The following is a 22,506-nucleotide window of genomic DNA, read 5'->3' on the forward strand; positions in this document are numbered from 1 at the left end:
AATAAGGAACCCTAAAGTATGGAAATATCAGGAAATAAGTTACAATTAACATTAAAGATCCCCATGTGCTGGCAAGCCAGTGATTTCCACGTCTGCACGCTCCCTCTGAGCTCTTCTCTCTTACACCCCCATGGGAGCTCCTGTGACTTTCAGGTGAGGCAGAGTCCCCAGCAGAACACACTAAGTGTGTGCACTAAAGTGCCTGTTTCAGGAACGGCGAACACCTCACAACATCAATGCTGCAGTGCTAGCAAGGAGTTCTTAAAAACTGTTATAACGTTAAGGAACTTTAGACATGAGTCACTTTTGCTCTTCCAGTCTCACAACAGATTACATATAAATATGTTTTCCAACAAAACCATTTGTCATTATCTCCAGATTTCAGACAAGCCCTTACTGGATTTTCATGAACTACAATAGGAAAGTAGAAGCATCCAGTTTAAAAAAAAAATCTAATTACATAAATCTGTGGAATGCAGTTGGTTCAAGTGTGCAAGACTACTTAATTCAGACACTACTGGATCACTAAAGTCTGACTTACTATTGTCCTATTACTACTGTTGTATCCAAATACATTCATTCAAGTCCATTGCTTGCCATTTCTTATAAGCACCACAGAACATCTGCTTATAGTTTTGCATCCTATCCTAAAAATCATTTTATGAACCTACTATTATGAGGCTGTTTTTACATTTATAGATCATATTAGCTATTGAAGTTGTTTTTTTTCAATTGACCTTCATTCCATGTGCTGGAGAGAACTGTTCATTAGGGCTGCTTTTATAGTGTTAGAAAGTTGAGTTTCAGGCACAAGCCCCAAAATATTTCAGCATATTTGATGAGCCATCAAGAAAGACACCATTATGCATACTTTGTTTCTTCTTTTAAGTACAGAGAGACAATTAAGAGCATCTTTTTTTAACTGCTTGTAGCAATTATTCATGATAGAGACCGACACAATAAAGTACATTATAATAGCAAGAGCTCTTAATAAATTTTCCTACCTTATCTGCCATTATCATGGAGGCCCCGCCATGAATTCCAAGAATTGGAATAGAAGTCTGAGATGAAATAAAATCCAAAATCTGAGCTACTGCCTCCTGATCAGTGTCATCTCCAAAAACCACTCCATGGATCTTGGTGCCCGACATCAAGTCACAAACATGTGTTATGATGCTCTTAGGGTCAGTCTGGTTCACAAGAAGGGTCACTACATTGATATCAACAGTCAGGTCTGCTGACATTTCCCTGGTCCAGAGAGCTCTGATATCTCTCTCTGTTATATACTTGGTCCTTCCCAGAATCACTGCAATGTTCAGGATGGGATAGCTTTTCTCTGCTCCATGAACAAGATCCAAAGGTGCCAGAAGAGCTTGGAGTACCAGGAGAGCACAGCCAATTTTCCTCATCTTTGCCAGCTTTATCCCCTGTAAAAGCGATCACAATGTATAAGAAGAACATAGAGAAAAATATATATACTGTATATCTTCAAAGAAGGTTTTAAACAGAAAGCTTCTGGACATAATGCAAACTTTAGTAGCTTTTTATAATGCACCCTTCACCTTCGGTCCAAATCAAGCCTCTTATATCCTATCAAAAACTTGGCTTGATAACGACAGTATTATAGTTGGTCTTCCACAAGCAAGGCAAAAACTGTAGCTGAAGTTCAGAGAAAAGACCCATTAACATTCTTCCTGGATAGCCAACAAAATTTAAATGACTGATATCATTAAAAAAAAAAAAAAAAAAAGAAAGACATTGTCATCCTTCTCTTTAACCTTGCTGTGCTAAAATAAGCAAAAGAAATCTTCTTCCATCCAGGATATTTTCCTTCATCCTGAACATCTATTTAGACTTCAGTCACAGTCTAACAGAAAGATATATTTTAGCTCAAAATGAGAGAAGTGAGCCAGAGGTCTGCTGGAAACCCCACTCCACATAATCCATACATCTCACAGCATCCCAAAGCCATGCTGTTTTATTTCTGAAGGTCTCGTCTAGGCAGCCGCTGCTTAAGGAATCCTACTGCTGCATTTCTGGAACAGATTCAAAAGCACAATATTCTATCTTAATTCTTTTCTGCCCTCTCCTGCAGCATTCAGAACTTGAGCACCTCAGAACTGCTGATCTCGGACACAAAGTCGTCCCTTGAGTTGAAGGGGAGGGTGTTCCATAAATGAGCATCACTGCATTGGGTACCTCATGTCGTCACTGAATCTCTGTAGGGGGCTGAATACAGACGGAGTAGGATGGGGAGAGAGATGAGCCACAGAAGGGGTCTGAACTGTCTGAAGGAGGGAGGAGAGCAGGTCTGACTCTGCAAGCTCTCCCCCCGTTTCTTGCCCCGAGGGATTTCCACCCCCATAACTGGCTCTCTGCTAGCTGCAAGAAGGGAGACCCTGTGCCACATAAAGCCAAGCTTGTTGCAAAGCGTCCCGCAGAACACACAGCGGGGCAGTCCCATCAGGGGTGGCGTTCTCCAGATCCCCCCTCTCATCTGCCAGCCCTATCTCCATCCTCGGTCAGAGCCGTCTGCGGCTGCAACACACAGCCAGACACGGGCTTGCAGCATCACCCCTCCTGTCGGGGCACACGGGGAGACGAGCACTCGACAGAGCATTGAAGTGCACTCGGGTGCCGCCGTGCTGCCCGATTCACTGCGGGCCGGGCTCCCCCGAGCGCGGCGCAACAGCAAAGCGAAATGTGCCGGCTTCCCCCCGAGCCCCGCTCCACCCCTCTCCCTTTTCCCAGTCCCTCTCCCCTCTCCCAGTCCGTCTCCCATCCCTTTCCCAGTCCCTCTCCCATCCCTCTCCCAGTCCCTCTCCCATCCCTTTCCCAGTCCCTCTCCCAGTCCCTCTCCCATCCCTTTCCCAGTCCCTCTCCCAGTCCCTCTCCCATCCCTTTCCCAGTCCCTCTCCCATCCCTCTCCCAGTCCCTTTCCCAGTCCCTCTCCCATCCCTCTCCCAGTCCCTCTCCCATCTCTTTCCCAGTCCCTCTCCCATCCCTCTCCCAGTCCCTCTCCCAGTCCCTCTCCCATCTCTTTCCCAGTCCCTCTCCCAGTCCCTTTCCCAGTCCCTCTCCCAGTCCCTCTCCCAGTCCCTCTCCCATCCCTTTCCCAGTCCCTCTCCCATCCCTCTCCCAGTCCCTCTCCCAGTCCCTCTCCCATCCCTCTCCCAGTCCCTCTCCCATCTCTTTCCCAGTCCCTCTCCCATCCCTCTCCCATCTCTTTCCCAGTCCCTCTCCCATCTCTTTCCCAGTCCCTCTCCCATCTCTTTCCCAGTCCCTCTCCCAGTCCCTCTCCCATCCCTCTCCCAGTCCCTCTCCCATCCCTTTCCCAGTCCCTCTCCCAGTCCCTCTCCCAGTCCCTCTCCCAGTCCCTCTCCCAGTCCCTCTCCCAGTCCCTCTCCCATCTCTCTCCCAGTCCCTCTCCCATCCCTCTCCCAGTCCCTCTCCCAGTCCCTCTCCCATCTCTTTCCCATCTCTTTCCCAGTCCCTCTCCCAGTCCCTCTCCCAGTCCCTCTCCCATCTCTCTCCCAGTCCCTCTCCCAGTCCCTCTCCCATCCCTCTCCCATCCCTCTCCCAGTCCCTCTCCCAGTCCCGGCGCGAGGGCTCCCCCTGCGGGCGCGGGGCCGCACGTACCCAGCGCCTCAGGAGACGGAGCGGCGGCGGCTGCCGGAGGGGCCGGTGCTGCTGTCGGTGTCGCTGCAGGACATGTCGCGACCCCGGGCATGTCGCGCCCTTCGCTGCCCGGGCTCAGGGGCGGCCTCCGCGCCGCGGGCCGCACGCGTGATCGCCGCCGCAGCCTGCGAGCGACATCGCATCCCGGGAGGGCAGCTACGAGGACGGGGAGACAGGCAAGGGGGGGCTGGACACGGGACGGGACAGCGAGGGGAGGGGAGGAGACGAGGAGAAGCCGTTAGTCAGGCTGCGGGTTTGACGGGAGAAAAAGAACTATCCTTCAATCGCATGCGGTACGTGAATGGAGATAAAGTGACTACACTCAAAAGTTCCCCCCCTTCACTTTGATTTCAGCTCTTTGCTAAAAGCAGCTTCGCGATCCCTCAGCTGTCCGGGACACGTCCCTCATCTTGTCCAGGTCAGGAAAATCTTGGGCTCCCAACTGCCCGTTTGCTTCCGAGGGAGACGGACGGGTTTGGGTTCGAAGGGAAGAGACATTCAACCGGAAAAGCGCAGCTAGAAGCAAACTAATTAACATGAGCGAGGACAGGAGTTTTCTTGGCAGGCTCAAAACGAGCATAACCTGGAGCACAGCTAAAGCGGTGTGGGAATTAAGCTCTTTTCGCTCCTGAAACACAACAGTTTAATTCCCAGTTTACCATAAACGAGCCCAGGGAGACACTATAGCAGAGCCCGTCACGGAAAGCTCGATTGCTCTGTATTTTTCATTCACAGTTCCCAGAAAATATGCATGAAGATGGTTCTTCAAGCAACCCCGGCTCTATGTAGGACGCTGGCGCGCCAGGCAGAGCGGGCGGCATTCCCTGAGCGGCCCCCGGTGCTGGCGGGGAGCTCGGAGCGCAGCCCCGGCCGGCAGGAGCCGGCACCGCCGGGAGCCCAGCGCCGCACCCGGGGCTCCGCGCCCCCGCCCCGGAGCTGGCCGATCCGGGCTCCCCGCAAAGGCGATACTTACTGCATTCTCCCTCCACATAGTTCCAGTCTAAAGATTCTCAAAGTCATTTCAGTAGATTCCTTTGCAAACAATGAAGCGCAAAATAGGGTCCTTAACGCCTGGATTTCATCCTGCAACTTGTTCCCACCGCAGTAAATAGCAGCCCGGCAGCTCTTTATCGCTTGAAATCCCGCATGATCAAGTTTCAGCAGAGCCATTGTAACTGAGATTCGCTCTTTACTTTTGGCAGGAGGCATTTAAGCGTCTTCATTTTTTTATTATTGTTTTTATCTTCCTTTTTTTTTTTTTTTTAAATTGCGATATTGCCGCAGCAGTTCCCCAGGTCAGCAGGCACGGAGCCCCCGCGGTGCTCCCGGCTCCTTGGAAGCGGCGGGCACTGGCGGCACGGAGTCCGGGAGGCGCGGCGGGCTCCACCCGGGGCCGCCTGCGTTCCGTTCCGTTCCGTTCCGTTCCGCTCCGCTCCGCTCCGCTCCGCCGCCCCCGGCACCGCCGCCCTTGCAGAGCCGCAGCTCACGGCCGCCCTGTCAAACCGAGCCCAGCCGCGGATACTTTGAAGGCTTCTCCCCCACTCCACACCCTCCCCCCCCCGCCCCGCTCTGCTTGCACAAGCACCAGTGAATGAGTCAGACGCAGGCAATCGGGGGAGGGGGTGTCAGATCTGGGGGAACGGCGAGAACACCGGGTGTGGGGCACAGGAGTGGCAAACTCGAGCGCTGGCCCCGCAGTAACATCCCCAGCGAAAGGTTGGTAGCCCGGGAAACCCCACAGTGTTCTCCTTTCCCTTGATGCAGGGGATGTCAACCAGAAATCCCTGCCGTGGGGCTCAGGGGAATGAATGTGGAGCAGCAGCTTACGCACTAAAAGCAGCCCTAAAAGCTCCAGACAGCAGCCAAATATCACAAAAAAAGCTCTGTAGAAGTTGGCTCCATCTGGGCATCCCTGCTGCTCCATCCTCCTTTCGACATCTCCCATTTCAAAGCCTAGAGCCTGTTTCTCCATCTCCCATTCCCCTCTCACAGCCCTAGGGTGTCGGACCCACCTGGCCTTAGAGCAATTCTTGCCTCCCTGCCCACACCACATCCCACCTAAACCTCCTCCACCACACCTACTGTGCCTTCTGCCTCACTCCATTGCTCTCCTGCTTCTTCCTTTCCACCATCCTGCTCCAGCTGCCACAACTGATTTGGCTTTGCACAGATGAATGTTCCAGCTAAGTACCACAGAGGGATGGCCTCTCCCGAGCTCCATCCTTTACAGCCATGTTAGTTCCTACACTGAATACTTCAGAGTAAGGCAGTCACACGTTTTGACAGATCCCCCCACACTCCTGTGCCAGAGGAAACTTTTGGGTTCAAACAGGATAATGCCAAGTGTTCACCTACTGAAGTTTGCTTTTCACTACATTAAGACAGAGAACACCAAGAAATCTCTCCCAAAGATACTTAACACATCAGCTTTACTGCTCTTGACAATCTCATCATTGAATTCCCTGATAAGGTCTATGCTTGGCTTTTTTCCTCCTTTGAACAAATCTCACCTCCTAACTTATTTAGGGATTATTTCCTCAGACATTACATTAGTCTAAGCAAAGCAATTAAGCAGCTTCAACTGCCTTTTTTTTTCTTAATCTTTGATGTTTTAATGCATCTCTGCATTTCACCCTGGATGAACATTTTCCCCCTGTAAATATTACAGTGATGTTTGTCACGGTTACTGGAGATAAGGTTGCAGTTCCATCCTTGCGTAAGGGCTATTTCAGTGTTATCACCCAGGAGATTTACTGGAACTAGCAGCAAAAGCACATTCAAAATCCTCAAATGCAAGTGAAATTCACAATAGTGAAAAACTGTGGCTCTAGCATTAGCCTATGTTTGAAATATAAAAACGGACATGGTGTTTTTGGGAAATATTTAGTATACAATATACTGTGTACAATACACTGAGTCTAATGGTGTGAAAGACCAATACAAGAAATACCCACATTTTTTAACTTCAGAGCTATATAATTTCCATTAATCTAAATTTAGAAATAGTTTGGCATTATTTCCAAATATTTTTCCTCAATTACTCTCAAAATTTTGTGAAATATCATGATAAAACAGTCCAAATTTACAAATTAGAATTAGAAAAGAACATATTAAAAGTTTGTGCAAACACAGTGGGATTAATCTTGGCAATACATATGCAGTCTTCCCAAAAGCTTCACCAAATTCAAGCAGATTACTGCCTACAGAATTTAATAAATGCTGCAAAATTAAGACTGCTGCTTTAATAAACATTCACCCTCCATCTCTAGGTATATCTGCACAGTTTTAAATTAAAGAGCTGCAAATGTGATTAAGATGTCAACTTCACTCAGCAGAAACAAGAAAATAAAACCTGCATTTAAATGTCTAATCCTTGTCAATTGTGTGTACGGGAACATTTACTTCACAAGCACTATAAGAAACACATCCCTGCATGTGGGGCATTGAGCATCTTCATGGACAACATTTATTCTGGAAAGCAGGTGGATTTATCCCTAAATGATTGCCTTCTCCACATGGGCAGCTCTGCACTTTACTAAAAGCAGCTGCAACACAAGTTCAAGAGGTATGGAATCATGCATTCTGAGGATATTTTCCACCTGAAGTTTCCCTACCAGGCCTACCTCCTATATAAATACATATTTAAAGGTCAGGAACTTTCTTCATACTCTGTTCCTTCTAAAATAACATCAAGTTACAAAAAAGGTTTCCTCTTTCTGAAAATGACCTGTTGCAGAGAGCACTTGCCAGCAGAAACACGCAGCCAAATGATCAGGTGCAAGCAGTTTTTCCAAAGCAGGGTCTGATGGGCTGGCACAAGGCAGGTTTCTGTCTGTCACTGACTCCTTAGTGAGTGACACTAACTTCCTCTCTATTTGCTTTACTGTACCAGCTGAAAGATGCTTAACCTCAGACATGTTAAACAGCTAAATTAAAAGTCAAATTAAACCTCCAGACTCCAGAAAACTACTCTTATCTATATTTTCTTCTTGCTTTTAGAAAGTGCAGTTAAGTAAGCTAAGTCTAACCATGCTCTTAAAAAACCTAAAACTCTTTTCATGAAATTACAGCAAAATTAGTTGAAAAAGTACTATATTAGAGGTTCCATTATTGCCACTCTATTATTGAGGTAGTCTTCTTTGTAGTCTTCCTTGCAAAAGTTTGAGAGATATCTCAAACAAATGGCAGACTTCCTCAATAATCCTTGCTACATGAAAAGTCCGTCGCAACAATTCCTAAATTTAATGAAACAAGATGATAATGGGATATAATCAGGCTGGATTAAGGGACAGAAGCTCACTTGGAATTCTTTCCAAATTTAAAAATGTTTTAATTCTTACAATAAACTGCTTTTACATTTAGGTACTATTGCTGTAACTACTAACAAAATTACTATCAAAAGTAACATTGATGCAGAGTCATTTTTCAGAACCACACAGGATCAGGTCTGAAATGAAAGCACTTGACACTCAAAAAAACTGAATGCATAGCAAACACATAGTACAGTAACACAAATTTAGTCCTGGGAGGCTTCAAAGTTACTTAAATGCTAAATGAAACCAAAGTAAAAATGGAAAAGAACTCAATTGTTTTCAAACTTGCTAAAACATTTTGTCACAGATGGCCCTCTTATTGAAAACTGGCGCAGCTCCTCATTTGGCAGCGCTCTTTCTTGCACAATTTACCCAGTCATGCATGAAATGATGGCCTTAAGCTACTCTCAGTTTTGCAAAGGACATGAGCTAGCTGCTATGGAAAAAAAGAGGAGGCAACATCACTGAGTGGAGCTTGAGGCTGTTACAGCACTTCAGCTTCTCTGCAAACAATCCCCAGCAAGGAAGGAACACACCAGGGACTGCTCCGCCAGAATTGCTCCTTTCCACCTCACCTCTGACTGTCAGAGCTATTCGCCGGGATCATGTCTCTGCCTCTTCTGTGATTTCCCGTATCAAATTACTTCAGATGTATGTCCAAACTCTTCTATGCAGCTCCCAAGAGGAATTCTTTCTTATTCAAATCTAACTCAAAGGGTCAAAATAGAATTTCATCACGAACTCTGTACTTTTTAATTAAGGCAGCTTTACTAACAAAGATCTGTCTCACAGCGGTGCAGTCCTGTGAAGACCATATCAGTACCAATCCCACTACACACTGAACTGCCTGCACAAGGCTGGGCTTCAGGGAACTGAACCAGGCAAATACTAGTTTAAAACTGCCTCTCTTCTCCTTTCACTGCATTCCCCCGTGAGAAACTGGGGAATAACAGTATATTTCTAATAAAATCTTCTAGGAACACCCAAGGAAACACCTGACCAATGCATGGCCAGTACAGCTTATTCATTAGTGCCTACAACAGTAAAGGAACAGTCAAAAATTGCCACTATTTATTTAGGGCCAAAATGCAATCTCCTAACCCTGACTGAATTTAGTAACTGCAGTGGTAAGCCTTTACAAACAGAATTTCTAAAAATACCATTTGAAGCTTCCTCTTCAGTCCCCCTAAACCATACAAATCTGTCTCATGTATCTATTATGGACAGCATGGTGAGTGTCCCAGACAAGCAGTTACTACCTTCTATTGCTCTACATAAAGGATGCTCACATTTTGGAAGTCTATAATGGCAGCAGCAGTTTTGCTCTTGCCTCACTTGGAACATCCTATGTGCCCCCACATTTGAGATGGTCTACCTTTATAAAGATTTTATATACCTAAAAAGACCCCTGTGTATATAGATTATGTATATTTTCAAATTTTTAGCAAAAAAGTTAGAGACTACTACAATTTTGATCTTTTGATGAAACAATTCTCATGTATTAGATATTCAAGGGGCTGGACAGACTTGTTAAGTTTGAAAATAATTAGAAAATACCCTATGAATTTTTGAGACAGGTGATCTACTTGTCTTTACCAATATTAGCATTATTTGTAAACCAAACTTTCATTAAATATTATGTAATTTTTTATAAAATTGGTTTTAAAAAAAAAATACTACTTATGACTGATAAGAGCCAGCAGTGACCTCTCACACATTGTTCATTGGCAGAACTTGTTTGCTAAAAGAAAGTTGTACTGAGTGGGAAGAACCAAGATGCCTACACTGCATCTGCTTCTCAGTGCTTCACTAAGCAAATTCTTAGGGAGTTGAGACTTTTCTAAATCTAGAAAATCAAATTTAGTAAAGGTCAGTGGAAGCTTCTTACCAGCACAGAGTTACCTCAGCTCTAGCTGGAAGATATTTTTAAGATGAGTAGTATTTTGCTCCCTGCATCCAACCCATCTCTCAATCGTAGGCACTGGCTCTATTAAAACTAGGTGCTAAAGGCTTATGAGACATCTGAGCCAGTAGGAATAGATCCAAGATAGAAAAATCCCCCTTGAACTTAAATTACAGTTCCACATGATGAGTCAGAGCCTTCTGTCACCTATTTCTGCCATACAGGCTACATGGCTTTTGTTCATATACAGGAATGCTATTAAGCCACTTGAGTATGAGTTTTCTTTAAAGGGCAATTATCATGGTGCTTCTGTCCTGTGTTTTATCTGCTTTTGCTTCAAAGGAACCCCATTTTTTGCTCTCTGTAGAAAGAATCCCTCTTGCTTTTCCCTGCCCAAGGAAAATTCCAGGCTGCAGTGGTAATAATCACAACTGTGATTACTAGCAGATCTAATTTATTTCACTTGATTGTATTTTCAAACCTTTACTTAATCTCACTGGTGGAAACAATGAGCAAGACAAAGGGGCTTTTTAAATAAAATAACAAAACACATTTGTCTCCTACCTAAAATGCAGGCTTATCTTACCCAGGTGACCACATTTCTAGGAATGGATATCCTAATCAATTACCATAGCTCTGAAATGTCTTCCCAAGAAAAGCAAATGCTATTTCATCTACCTCTAAACTCTTGTCTGACTGATGGGTAGCTCTGAAACCTAAAAGGACTGGCTTCTGCTTCTTAGGGCAGGCGAGATCAAATTAGATGGAAGAAGGAAGGATTCAAGGATTTTTTTTCAGGTTACTAGAAACACAGGAGTTGACTGCTCTCTTGCCTACTTGAAAGGTTAATTCCATACTCATGGAATTAATCTTTAGGAGGAGACATGCCTTTTGTTTGTGCTGGTTTCTTTATGGTCAAAAGATACAGGTTTAAAGAGGTCTTTTCCCAAAAAAAGTTACTGTCAAGAATTCTATTCTTCCCTCCTCTCCTGTCCTAATGGGACAAAAGAAAATCATTCCTGTATGAATTCTGCAAAGAGAGGTCAAGGACTGGGAAGGTCCTGGCTCTCCAGGTGACACAGAATATATTCAAAGTTGCTTTGAGAAAGAATTCGAGTTGAGAGGCTGAGATTAAGTGGATCCTACAGGTGGGAGCCTGAGTTACACCTGGGAGGAGGATGCTGACTGCAGACTTGCCTTGCAGTGTTGCTTCTCTCTGCTCTTTCCAGGGTCAACATTCAGGACAGTTCCATCCACACTCAGTGATATAAGTAACTTGCACTAAGACTTCTGTTGTTTTGGTATTTGAACATAGATGCCTAAACTCATTTTAAATTTCTATGCACATAGGTGCATCCTCTCTGATAAACTTCATAACAGTCATTAAGAAATACAAAAAGCAAAACCAGTATTTTTTCCAAATAAAGAGCCTTCTATGGTTTACTGGAATGACTTCATAAATGTGACTTAAGTGGGTACAAATTAAATCTAGGCTTACATTAATGAAATTATTTTCATTGAGATCAACTACTTTTTAAAATACCATCTGCTAAACAAGATCTGATATATCAACACAAGTACTAAACTTTTGAAATTCATGACATAGTCAAGTATATGCTCAAGTACATATTTTGAACTATAAATATCCTGTTTTGTTTTACCTCACCCTCTACATACAGTAAAAACATTCAAACACTTGCAGGATTGGATTTTCTTAAGCACCAATTATATGCAAGAATCATCTAAAAAACAAACATCTGAAGTTATTTCACCAACTTATTGGAAAAAAATCAGTCCCAGAGCCATTTTCTGGAATTAATATACAATTGCTTAATTTTTATAAGCCAATTAACTGTAATCTCACTTGGCAGACGGCTGTATGCTATCTACCCTCACACAACTATTTCTGTTCCCACCAGTCCTTTCTATCGTACAGATTCCAAAATAACTGTGATATATGTAGGAACAAGAATATTGCTCCAGTTTAAAGCCTGCCAGATCTTATCTTTCATCTGGAAAGATCAGACAGATTTCTTGCTTTCTTGATTTTAGCCAGAAAGCAAAAATGATGGAAGATAACCAAGAAGACAAGACTTTCTTTTTAGACTGCCTGGCTGAGTGGGGAACAGTGGCCTCTTCCAAGGCACACAGCACTGGACAAGGGTTCAGGAGCTACTCCATCTGTGTTTATCTTGTATTGCCTTCACCTTTACACAGACTCTCCTATCAAAATCAAAAAACAGTTAGATTTGCAGGAAAAACAGCATTTTCTTACACAGTATCCCAAGGAGCAGATGAATACAATATCTATATTCTTTTAAAAATGCCAAAACACACTGGGTTTATATTCACCCCAAGTGGTAATCACCACTTAGCCTTAGTAATCTCACTGTTATACTAACTCACAGACTTGTTTCCCGATTTCAAGTTTTCTTTCATGTAAATCTGAAAACTTGAAACATCATATTTTTTACCAAGTGACTTTTCATCTCTGCTGGTTATCAACATTCATCCTTGAACACAGGTGAAAGAGCTGTTCATCCCAAACACTTCAAGGTTCAAAAACAAAATGAAAAACAGACTCTGTGTTTACTCTTTGCAGAATTTTCAGCTTACATTCTTACCTCAGTTGAACACAGTATCTTTTAATAGCATTAATTCCTAGACTGGCTGTTTACTACAGGAGTAAGTTACAAGGTTGAAAGGGGAGAATATTTTTATCAGTAATTCCATTCTGGGGATGGGACAGGGGCTCTGAACTAGGATTTGGCTCAGTTTTCCGACTGGAGGCATGGACTGGGGTTTAAGCAGGTCACTTTAATCCTTCATTATTTTGAAAATGTCTTCCTATATTTTTCAAGGGTTCTGTTGTTGCCTTACCTTCTGCAAACCTTTATGAGCTGCACCAGCCATCAGCATGCATAGCTGCATAAGGACACTTCCAGATGTTCATCTTCGCTCATCGGGAACATCTGTTTCACTTACTCCAGTTCCATGCCCTGACAAACACTATGGTATTTGAAAAAGGCAAAATTTCCCAATGCTGACAATCCCTTGCTGTTTAGCATAGCCAGTTTTTCCCAATTCAGAGTCATTAAAACATCACCATGATCACTTACAAAGGCACTTCTGATTTCAGTATTACTTAAGAGACCACAGGAGGATAGAGACCCCCAAGAGAAGTGGCCTCTGAGAATCTAAGTGGGGCACATTCTGAAGGAAAAAAAGAACACCCCATTATCCTCTGAATGACAAAGATCTCTATTCTGCATGAGATCGCCCAAATTATCTGTATACAAAAGTGCACCATCTCAAAATATATCTTGTCATGCACACAGCGTGATGTATACTCCCTAAATATACCCCATCACATCAGGCAAGATAGCTGAATAACTTTGATAATTTACTTTTGATAATTTTTCTTTTATCCAGCCAACCAGACTAGGTCCATGAAGGTTTGATACTTTCAGCACATGTTAAGCCTTCACATTTCTCTTAGAAGCTTTGAGATAATCTGTGTTTTACCTTGATCTACACCTATGTTTTGTCTGTGAACTGTTACCTGAATGCACTGGAGCATTGGCAGGTCCAATGTCTTCACCAGCAGAATGGCAGTTTAGTAAACGAAAGTGTATTTTACTCCCTGGTGTTCAATTAACTGCTGAGTTAAACCTTATATCAAGATGATCAATTAAGGCACTTAGACTGCTGAGAGAGGAAAGCATAGGCAGGAATAATAAAGCTCAGTTTCTAGAGATAAGTGAATAGTATTTTCTCAGGTTGTTTTCCAAATAAGTTAATTTTATAAATGTGAGGAACAAACACACACAAGATCTGACAAATCAGCACAGATATGGAGCCTTTGATTTTATATATAGATCCACAAAAGACACTAGCTTATAATAGGACAGAACATTAAGTCAAAATTCTAACTGAACTTATAAACATTATAGTACGGAGCATTCAGTTTATAAAAGAAAGACTGAAAAGGCAATAAATTTCTTGTTTAAAAGGCAAATTATTAGTCATCTATAAACTCAGCAGATATTTAACTGATAAACTGAACCAAGGGGTTTACTGCAGAAAGGAATTGTTTCCCTTATATTTCTTAAACTGAAATTACTTTTTGTGTATTCCTGCAGAAAAGGACATGAGTCATTACAATCTGATTTACCATTTAAGATATGGTCTGATTTGACAGCTGTTCACTTAGACCAAGATGCAGACTCAACCTACAAAGCCATGTCTCAAACCATGCCCTGCAGCAGCTAAATAAACACCCTAACAAGTGTCACACACAGATAAATTCCAGTGACTCCAGAGAACCCAACACATCCTCCAGAAGGACATGCACACTGAAGGACTGTACATCCATCACCTCTGGAGCACGTGATTGTTAATCTAACCACAGGAAGTCATGGCTATTCTTAGCATCAAGTACGCCATCGTATAAAATGCTCCTCTTGAAATGTCATATGCTCAGGATAATTTACTTCATTCACAAGAGCTTCTGAATAGTTAAAGCTCTGGCTAAATCCCAAAATTCCTCTATGACTACTCTTATCAAGCTGAACAGCATCCCAGTGTTCGACCTCCCTCTGAGAAAAGGAAAAGGAACAGCAGGATATAATCCACTCCCTGAAATGGATGGAAAGATGGTCTAAAAGTCAAAGGATGTTAAAACTACTCAAGGAGACAAAAAGCAACTCCATTGCCTTGCATGGCAATTACCTAACAAATGCTGTGTGTCACCCAAGAACAGCAGTCTTGCATAAGCACAGAGCAACTGCACGCTGTCCCTTGTTCTATAGGAAAGGTAAACTTAGAACTCCAGTCAGCGATTTCAGCAGTTACCACACCTTCCAACTGCAGCACAGGGATGACTAAGCTCATTAAAATTGTCTTCCATACAGGCTGCTTATAGATTCATTGGAACTAATTCCACACAGTGAGAATTCCTCCGTTCCTATGTGGTGGAAATGCCACTCTTCAAGTCTCTTACACTTCTCTAGGCAGTAGTGAGATGATTCACTGAGACCTTAAATTGTGCTCAGATCAAACACTTAATATTGTCTCAGGCTAAGTTTAAAATCCAGGTCTGCAACCATACTGCAATTTCTCAGTTGGATCTAGTTGGATCTCGAACACTCATCTATCATGCTTCCTGGCTGGACACTTCATTTTAAATCCCATTGTATGAACTAAGGAAAAATCTCAGTGGTTCTGTCCAACTGTCAAAAAAGTTCAGAATGATACCAAACACCTGACTGGGACATATTTGTCCTCAGAGCAAAATTCTAGCCACTATATAGAAAAATTCCCCCCATGTGTACTAATATTTCAAGACAAGCAGTTGGACAGAACATAAAGGAGAACAGATTATTCTAGTCAAGTGCATTATTTTTAAAAATAAAGTCTATCCTACATTAAATAGTCCAAAGCAACATTAAGCATAAGCAAGTTGTTTTCATTCAATTCTGCATGTAAACTACATTCAAAACTGGGTTGAAGATTTCCAGAGCACAGCTGTATTTATATTGTTTACACAAAATTATTTGAGAAGCTATCCACATAGTGTCCACATCAAATTACTTTTTCAAGGTGTGATCTGTAACTACTCTTGAGTCATTAGCATGCAGCCTTGATTACTTAGTAGGCATCCAACCACAGGAAAGGAAAACAAATCACATTACCTCGTGCTGATTTAAAAACTGTTACTGGTGTAATGTGATGTAAACTGACAATGCATTGCAGTTCCAGCACTGCACTGCATCAGAGGTGAAACAAGGAGGCAAAGAAACTGAGCTAAGAATAGCACGATTAACCCTGCAGAGACAGTTACAATAAGTAGCAAACATAAATCAGGCAGAGTATAGATAGCACTGAAGAAATCCCCTTATTTAGGTCTTAATCTGCTGGGACATGGGAACATTTATAGAATGCAACAGTCATGCAGTCACGGCTTGTGGCACATGAACTGCCTTCAGGAGCTCTGAAGAGCACACACAAGCTAAACAAACACATGATGCTCCCCTCCTCCCCTCACCCTGGTAAAAAACTACAGCTCAAACCCTTTCTGAATAGACACCAACATTTCAGTTCACTGCCTGGGGTTTTGAAGTGTTTTGCTTTGTCAAAGGCAGCGCTGGGATTGCTTTATTTCTCCTGATGCTTTTCTTATCAGTTTGTGAAGGCTGTGGGCACATTCTCTGATCCTTGTCATCTACTTAAAAGCATTCCAAATTTGTAAGTAGAGCTGTATCTTCTTTGTCTTTAAAAGTTTACAATTACATCACTGTCATAGCCTGCCTGCAAATTTCTGGAGGGAAATAAAAACAAGGGACGGCAAACAGATACAGAGAGAGTATCCCTCTCCTGTACACACAGAGTTTGAATAAGATTTCAGGTTCAGGTTTTGGCTACCATTCCCAAAATCATACCTGGGTTTGTATTTTCATTCTCAAATATAAGTTTTAAATTCATGTGATTTTTTTCCTGTATGAGATTTTGAAGAAAAGCTTGAAAAGGAACCTGAAGTATAGCCAAAGCAAGCTGAATGTCACTGAAACACAAGCTTCAGCTGTTCCACTTTTTTTTAACAGTTAGTGCCATCACCTGTGATAAACCGACTCTTTGTATGCAAGACAAACAGAACAATCGTTTTACCAACTACTTTAATCCCACTGCTTCAGCACTAGGACCATGGATGAACTTCAACAGGTTTGAATTTGCACCTCAGTTCTGAAAATTGTCATCACTTTAAGTGAAAGGGCACTAAGTGGAAGGGAAAGATGCTGCAGCACATGCCCAGAACCTAAGCTGGCTATAATTCCTAACTCTTCCACATCACTTCCTTCTCTTCCAGCAGAGGAGCATTTCTGTATGTGTAATCAGTGTGAACCAAATTTACCTCACCTTTGCAAAAACATTTAAAATTTATGGCTCAGAGAAGCAAAGTGATCTCCGTGCAAAAGTCAGGACAGAAAACAAAAAAATTAATGTATCATTTTCTCTGACTAGAGATGTTCCCCACTTGTTGTATTTCAGCATCTCACAATCTCTTAATACAGTTATCCACAAAACTCTTGTGATGGAGAAAAGGAGCAAATGTTTTTCCATCAGCTTTCTTGGTGATGAGTCAGTCTCCTTTTCCCTCAGCTTCTTTATCTTTACATAATATTACATAATAATATAGAAGTGTTCTATTTCCCATCAAGGAATATCTTGCATGTTTTTAAACACATTAAAGCAGATTTACTTTGAAGCTTTGAATTGTTTGTAGCTTCCCCCAAAAGAAGCATTGCAAATACTGCTGTGTAAATGAAGGATATTTTCAGTTCAGTGGTTAATGCAAAGTAGGAAAACAATTTTGTACACTTTAAACCAAAACCTGACTTTGAAGGAAATGCTGGGATATTAACATCTAAATGGCTATCTAAGCAAGATAAAATTGTTTCAAAAACATCAGGTCAAAATTATTTATATCACAACTGGACAATTTAAGCAGGATTAAATAGCAATATAATGTCTTTGGCTGACCCAAATCTGTATCTACTGAATAAATAAGTGGCCAGAAAAAAAGTATGTCCTAGTTCTACCCATAAGTAGAACATATTAGAAACTTTTTTCTTTATGTACCCCATACTGTCCTGACTTCTCAAGGAAAGTGCTGATCCTGTAGGATCCCAGCACATCCAGAGGAGGCTCCTCTGCCTTCCTAATTAAGTATTTTGAGGAGATCAGAGAGAGGATTAATTATGTTAACCACTGGAAGTACATCATAGCATTTATCTTGCAAGCCTTACTACCTGGGAGGGCAAACTCTATGCACTGACTATTAAATACCTCTTTCCATCACAACATTGTTGAGAATATTAACCACCACCTCTGATATGAGAGTATGAATAAACAAAATTGCATTTTAAATTGTATTAGTTGTATAAGGAACTTAGTTTAAATCATTAAAACATTCCCCAACAAATACTATGAATATGAAAGATTAATATGAATAGTGAATATGAAAGATCCTACGTCCCAGGGAGAGAAGGTATAATTTGTACAGAATTTCAATAGACAATGAGCTCCATGTTTAAACCTCAGAGCAACAGGAACAATGTCACCATAGCCAGTTCAAATTTTGAAGCAAGTAAGCAAAGGGAAAAGAAATTCAACATTTTATCTTAATCAGCATATATATACTTTTAATACAGACCTAATAATATCAGCAACTGCAAGATGCAATAACTTCATCATTACAGAAGGGGCACAAGATTGATTTATAAGATTACCATGGACCCTTACAACACGTTTTATAGGTGTTTAATATTTTTAATTGTTGTGATGCATAATCACAAGAAATTCATCTACCAATGAGCAGATTTTCAGTTTATGTAGTAACACTATAACAGACCAGTGTAGACTGAAGGAGGTCAGACAGTTTCTCTTTGTCATGTTTGTTTCTGCTCTCTGAAAGCTGTAACAGTATTTGTAGATGTCACCATTCTGCACAAACTGAAAAGGAACTACCAGTGCTTAAAGCTGCTTGAGAAGGTCTGGACAGCTTCATTTGGTAAGGAACAGTAATTTTTTTCTCAACCCATGATGTGCTGGCTATTCTGTATGTAATGGATTACTCCCCCCTCTCCATACTTGAAAAGCTGCATTTAGGGCTTTTTGTTTGTTTGTTTGTTTTGCCCTAGTTTCATTATTATAAATTATTGCATTTGAATCAGCTTTTGACCTAGATCCTAAAGAACTGATATTTCTAAGCAAGCATTCAGGGCTCACATATTCTCAGTGACAGCCACAGTTCTGGGACACAAGCTTAGATTAATGCAGAGAAGGGAGAAAAGTATTGAGAAGTAGGTAATGACATTTCTTCCAGCTAATCTGAAACCGAAAGGGACAATGAGCGAACACCAAAACCACTAAACTTGTAATTAAAAAACAGGCAAAACCAGTGAATCAGCTGTACTAAATAGCTACAATCCAGAATACTGCATTCAGGGCCAGAAGAAATCTCTTCGCTCAGCAGGAATGAGAAAAGGTCTACAGCAAGAGCCTCCCATTTAAAAAACCTAAAAACCACATACGACTGATTTGCAGAACTAAAAGAATAGCAGAAAGTCACTCATCTAATGGTTTGTTCAGAAGCACAAATTTCATCAGCTAAAAAAAGTCAGTTTCCACACAATCAGTCCCAATACCCAGCAGATAAAACAGATGGGTCACTGGCCATTCAGAGCCCATTTCCATGAAATGCATCCTCGTGGTCTATAAATAACCAAGTAGGGACACCTGTTTCCTGGCAATGCAGTAGAAGTGCCTCTGTTCTTTTCTGCTTTCATCATGTTCATTATGGACAATGATAAAAAGGCATAAACACAATTAAACAATCAAACTTTTTCCTTTCCAAGACAACACATATTCTGCCACTCAAACCTTAGTACAAGCAGCCAACATGTACCACCCATTCACTTGACTGAAAACTGTTCATCTCCCAAATTAAACATACTTTGAGGGAAATTTATACTGGGTGGGATGGAGTTATTTTATTTTCATTTTATTTCTCCTTCTGGTAGTTGCACTGAAATCACTACTAAACTGCCACTTATCCTTCAAGTATGCATATTCATTCTACTAAATGTTACTTGCTTTGTTGTTTAAAATTTTAAGTCACAGAATGTCATTCTGCTAAATAAAAAAAAACCTGAGAGTGACTCTGGCCAATGAATTCATTCCTTCATAAAAACCCATAGGAGCCACTGTTTAGGGTAAAAAGACAATTTCTGGTGGACCTGCCAAAGGCAACTGTGGCCTTCTGTTGTAGACACAAACAAGCTGGTAAGGCAACCTGCTGTCCCAGGATTTCATCATTTATTCTGTTCCAAACAACTCACCCATGTCTTTGTGACATTTGTGAACGACAAGCGCAAGAGCACATGAAATCCACTGAGCACAGGCAATTGGAAGAGAGGAAGAGATTTCTGCCACTGAACACTGTTCAACAAAGTGTGTCAGCTGGGCATGTCCCACAGCTGCATTGCCCAAAAGCCAACAGGCAATATTCTTTCACAATGCAGAACAGTCAGCACTACCTGCCAAAAGCCATTTTTATATTCTTCATTGCTTTCATTAGAACCACTTGTGCCTTTTTTTGCAGATCTGGATGAAATAACTCCTCCCTTTCAAGATTTACAACCTCAAAACCCATCCACCCTTCTTCAAGCATCTCACCTCCCACTCAAACATCTTTTTGCTTTGTTTACTTTAGATGCATTTCTTTCAAACTCCCTAACATGTTTTCATTATGAGCTAATCAACTTCATGTTCCTTCTGGCTTGTTTTGTTCTCCCGGGCTCAGTATCTACCTACCCTTCTCATTTGATAACAGAACATACCAGAAATTTCTCAAAAGGCTGCTCTTCTGGAAAATAAATATTTCCATAGGGAATACCAGCGCTAATTTAAAAAATAAAAAAACAATCATAATCCACATTTCCAAATTCCCAGTCAGAAACAATAAATGGCCCAAAAAAGAAAACATTTTAACACTACTGACCTAAAGTACGAAACTTCAGACTCAAAGCCTCAGTTTACAAAATTCTGCAGAGCCTAGCTCCCAGTTTCAGACCTCTGTAAGAAAATGGTTTTTCTCTATGCAGAACATGAAAAAAAGTATCAAAGTCTGTAACCAAATTACGCAAAATAAGAAAGCTTCCTGTCTTGCTATACTAATAGATAACTATGATTTGAAAAGAAAAAAGGAGGACCTAGGATGGAAAAATCAAAATCCACATTCTTAACAGGCCCATACAGTCAGGAAGAATTTAACTAGTGATTCATGCAAGTCTCCCTATAATTCCACTCTTGCCTTCTTCTGCAATGCCCTATGTACTGTATCTATTAGTTATATGCATTTTATGTATTTTCTTAATTAGAAACAACTTCTAGCACATATTTCTATAGTTAATATAAAAATAAATACATCAAACCTGTTGCAGATTACTATTTCCATATTTGTTTCCCATTCTGCATTAGAAGTTGCCCTCAGACAAATCTGTCACACACTTACAACAAAAGTAATTTCTGTCATTATTTGGGCTATCAGCCCAAACTCCATGCAAAATTGACAATGCACTACACCCCTTAAGACTAAATTTAGAAATAGCCAGCATGCACTTATTCACACCACCAAAAATGGCACTAGACCTACTTGGAGTCGCAGATTAATGCCCTTCAACCCACAAGGAATTCTGTCCAAGACCAATGTAATACCCTGTATTACAAAATACGAGCTTGATTTTTCTGCTTAATTGTTTGAGCAAAGAGTAAGTATTTTCCCTTCGATAGAGTAATTTACTAAATGAAAAAAGTTACTGTTCTATTACCAAAAAAAAAAAAAAACCTGGTGTCTCCACATTGCCTAATAATTATATTGAAAATTTAAATGCTCAGATTTTCATAACTGCAGAGCACAAATGTCATTCAGCAGTCAGTTCAGGTAACTGTGATTGCTGTACACATCCCTGATCTAGTACTGATTCAGCAGCACTGGAAAATTTTTATTTATCACTAAAGCAGTTAGGAGGCAGATATAATGAACCATTTTAATTAACACTTATTCATCACTTTCAAAGCATTTTCAAAGGTTTATTTTCCAGCTCAGAATGAGTTCATTTTTAATGATATCATCAGCTTCTCTAAACTAATATAAAAGAATTTCCAGTCTACATTTAATATGCAGTTGTTATGACCGCAGCTGAAATAATGTTTTAGAATGAAAGAAGGATGATGACCTTCAGTGAACGGTCATTGACTGGTGCTGAGCATTGCCCAGGTGCATGATTCACCCCACAGACCATTCTGCAGCTGGATTTACCTTGCTTCTGTGCAATGCTAGGGACAGACACAGCAAACTGCCTCTGACTAATGGGCAGCTTCTCTATTTTATTTGCAGGACAAGTAATAAAGTGAAAGGGAATTCATTTGCATTGCCCAAGGATTTTACTCCCTAGCTGACTTCTCTCACTTGGATGCACTTACCTGTGTAGAGAGGTACCAATAAAGCAAACTCGCTGGAAAAGGTTCATTAATATTACAGGTTCTGCAGTCAAACCCTGCAGTAACCGATAAAGCAAGAGACAGCTAAGCACAAATCTCCATACCCATCCAGACCAAAAAAATATTAGGAATATCACTTAGTAGTGTTTCTGGTTTTGCTATGTTCAATCTGAGACAGTAGAAGTTAGTATTTCAAATCAGAGCTTCTCAAATTCAATACAGATTTCACCAAAGTAACAACTGAAATTTGACATCTTGAGCATTCTATACACCCTTTCTAGGAAAAAACTTGCATTTTCTCCAGACAATTTTCTGTATTTTTCAGGCTATACCTTCCTTGGATCATTATTAGATTTATGGGAATTTTTGGTTTTTTGGTTTTTGGTTTTTTTGGTCCAGGGTGGGAGTTGGATTGGAATTTTGATATTCACCTATTTCAATAAAAGGAATAGTGAAGATTTCCACCACTGCTTATTCAAGAATTAACAAAGCTTGGACTCACATCAGTTAAGAACACTGAGATTCAAGAGACCCTGATTATAAACTCAC

The 22,506-nt window shown here is 41.3% G+C and overlaps 1 protein-coding gene across 1 annotated transcript in view; it reads right to left on the minus strand.

Moving 5' to 3' along the window:
• The window catches only part of GRIN2A (glutamate ionotropic receptor NMDA type subunit 2A), a 155,861-nt gene extending 151,192 nt beyond the window's left edge, over positions 1 to 4,669 (minus strand). Inside the window, exons 1-2 of the mRNA XM_062503501.1 lie at positions 4,652 to 4,669; positions 1,005 to 1,427 (exon numbers count right to left, since the gene is read on the minus strand). Of these exons, the coding sequence (XP_062359485.1) occupies positions 1,005 to 1,427; positions 4,652 to 4,669 (441 nt within the window). The remainder of the gene's footprint in view (positions 1 to 1,004; positions 1,428 to 4,651) is intronic.
• Between the last annotated feature and the right edge of the window lie 17,837 nt (positions 4,670 to 22,506).

The sequence above is a fragment of the Cinclus cinclus genome, chromosome 16, assembly GCF_963662255.1.
Source record: "Cinclus cinclus chromosome 16, bCinCin1.1, whole genome shotgun sequence".
Lineage (NCBI taxonomy): Eukaryota > Metazoa > Chordata > Aves > Passeriformes > Cinclidae > Cinclus > Cinclus cinclus.